This window comes from Ambystoma mexicanum, chromosome 1q (genome assembly GCF_040938575.1).
Source record: "Ambystoma mexicanum isolate Mex_15411 chromosome 1q, UKY_AmexF1_1, whole genome shotgun sequence".
Taxonomy (NCBI): domain Eukaryota; kingdom Metazoa; phylum Chordata; class Amphibia; order Caudata; family Ambystomatidae; genus Ambystoma; species Ambystoma mexicanum.
The window spans coordinates 258937317-258940151 of record NC_090922.1 but is presented as its reverse complement, the minus strand read 5'-3'; the positions used below and the strand labels follow the sequence as shown (position 1 = coordinate 258940151).

The 2835-nt window shown below is 40.7% G+C and overlaps 1 protein-coding gene across 1 annotated transcript; it reads left to right on the top strand.

Moving 5' to 3' along the window:
• The first annotated feature begins 1224 nt into the window (after positions 1-1224).
• On the top strand, positions 1225-2166 carry LOC138554953 (olfactory receptor 1f45-like). The gene has a single exon (XM_069642603.1). It carries the CDS (start codon positions 1225-1227, stop codon positions 2164-2166), a length of 942 nt encoding a protein of 313 aa, XP_069498704.1.
• Positions 2167-2835: the final 669 nt, after the last annotated feature.

Genomic DNA, 2835 nt, shown 5'->3' with positions numbered 1-2835 from the left:
GCGGTACTTATCATTTCGAAACATGCTTGATTATCTAACCACTGCTGGTAATCCATAGGCCTGCAAGGTTTGACACTGCATTCAAACAATGCAGAGCACAGCTCGGACTGACTCGACGCCAGCTTGGCACCTGGATCAACATGCCTCGCTGCACTCACCCCATTTAGACCGCATCTGCAGCACCTCAAAGCTTGATTCAACACCATCAAACAGCCTACATTGGAGTTGGGTACTTTCAAGTGTCCCTATCCCCATGGTCCACCTTTTGAGGCCCTGGAGCACGGTTAAGTTCCCTTTGAACCTATTTCCATCAAGATGTATAATTTTTCATCCACATTGCTGCATTTCTTGCCTGTTTACTTCCTGACAAGGTATTACGAGTGCCTATACATATTGGTTCTGTATTTCTGTCTTCTTTCTTTTTACATTGCTGGATTTTTGATAGTGTTTTAGATAGTAAGCTGTATGATTGATTGGTTTATTAAAGTATATATTTGTATAGAACCTTGATGGAGCATTCTTTCATTTTGGATCTGTTGTACTATTGATGTTATGGTGACTTCTGTCTCACATTCACACCCTTTCTAGGAATAAAGCCTTCCCTCAGCCCCCCATACTACAAAAGAGAAAGAAGGTATATCTCTTGACTTTGCCTGTTTTTCCTCTATGTCTGGAATCACTGTTGGTTTCTAGAAGTGTGGGGCTGGCTAGGCAGTTTAGCCACTACTTATTCTTGTACTCCAAGTAGAGCAGATGCCATTTCGTCAGACTCTCTGTCTCATTTTCCTCTGATTTCCAGCCTTTGTATTTTGTTTCTGAATTTATTTAACATTCTCTCCTTATCAGGATGTCTTTCTGTTATTCCTCCTTGACTTCCCTTGACCCCATTCCCATCCATTGCATTTGCTTCCATTACCCTGCGGCAGTTTCACTCTCTGCTATGGGTTTATTAGGGTGGCTGATGACGTCTTCCTTTCTGTACATTCCCACTCTATACCATTGTCTTCATAATTATTTAAGGATGTCTTGTAAACTCAGTTCAAACATGTAAAAGTGGGTTACGTGTGATTCAACTATCATCTACTTTTCTGTTATTTTAGCAGACTATGGCCAAATGATTTCCAGTCAACTGATAGACTTTTAAATAAAATGGTGTTTGTTTGATGACTTGCTTACTTACTCGTGTACAAACCATTGTTCTCAAAGGTTCAATTTATGAAGATGATGCAGAAAGCGAATCACAGCGTGACCGAATTCATCCTCTTAGGATTTCAAGAGCCTCCGAAGCACTCACCAATACTTTTTACCGTTTTTCTAGTGATGTACTTGCTGGCCCTAGCAGGAAATAGTACCATCATTTTCATCATCCGGATGGATACTCATCTCCACACGCCCATGTACTTTTTTCTCAGTATCTTGTCTTGCGTGGACATCTGCCTGACAACATGCACAGTGCCTAAACTGCTTGCTAGTATCTTTGTAGAAAAGAAAAGCATCTCTTTCCACGGGTGTTTCCTACAGCTGCATTTCTTCACCACTTTTGGTAACATGACAGGGTTCATGTTGGCCATCATGGCAGTGGATCGGTATCTCGCCATCAGTAGGCCGCTCCACTATGCCATGTTGATGAGCAAGGCTGTCCGCACAAGGCTGGTGGCTGGATCCTGGATCCTTGTTTCTCTGCATGCTGGAACACACAGTGTTATGGCAGCACGATTATCCTACTGCGGATCCAATGAGATACACTACTACTTCTGTGACCTACCACCTCTTTTCAAGCTGTCCTGCTCAGACACCTCTCTGAATGAGCTCCTGCTTCTGACCGAGGCAACAGTATTTCTCATGAGTCCCTGTCTCTGTATCACCATCTCCTACATCCTCATTATCATCACCATCTGCAGGATGCCTTCAACAGAGGGACGGTACAAAGCATTCTCTACATGCTCCTCCCACCTCACAGCGGTGGTACTGAACTATGGCCCAGTGTTGTACACATACATCCGTCCAGCCTCTGCTTATTCTCTGGAGAAGGATCTTATTATCAGTGTGCTGTACAGTGTGGTTAATTCCATGTTGAACCCCTTTGTCTATAGTATTCGGAATAATGAGTTTAAGGGGGCTTTCAAAAGGGTCCTGAGCAAAATAATTTCTTTTTGGAACAAATAAAAGTCTTTACAAATGTTTCTATTAAAATGGTTTTCCCTTATAGCAATTGGTAGAGAGAGAGAGAGAGAGAGAGAGAGAGAGAGAGGTGTGTGTGTGTGTGTGTGTGTGTGTGTGTGTGTGTGTGTGTGTGTTTGCAACCTTTACAAATTCACATTTCAATCACATTTAAATCACATTAATACAAAACATTAATTAAAAAAACAGAAAGCAAATGATATATCTCATAGTAGAGTAATTATCCTACTGTGTACCCTATTAAAATACCAAAAGCCAGTATAAAATACAAAATAATAAAACCATTCTTATAACACAGTACCAATAATTCATTATACTCCTACAAAATAGTTCATTACTTATAGCAATTAATAATCTTAATAAAAAACATAAAGCTGAAGGTAGAATTCCTCAGACAACTTATCAGGAACATGCTAAGAGTTCCACTTTTGCCCTCTATACCATCTTAATTCCCTTAAGAAATCCTGAGAGGGCCAAGCCTTCCCGCAGACTGTGTGTATTAAGGCAATATTTCCACAGTATGTCCTTAGAGCAACACAGGTGATAGTCATTCAGAGTTCTTAAATAAGCATTCCTTAGATCTTTCAATGTATCGCATTCCAGAACAAGATATTTAATAGATTCTGGTACTGAATGACAATACCTACAGCCTAT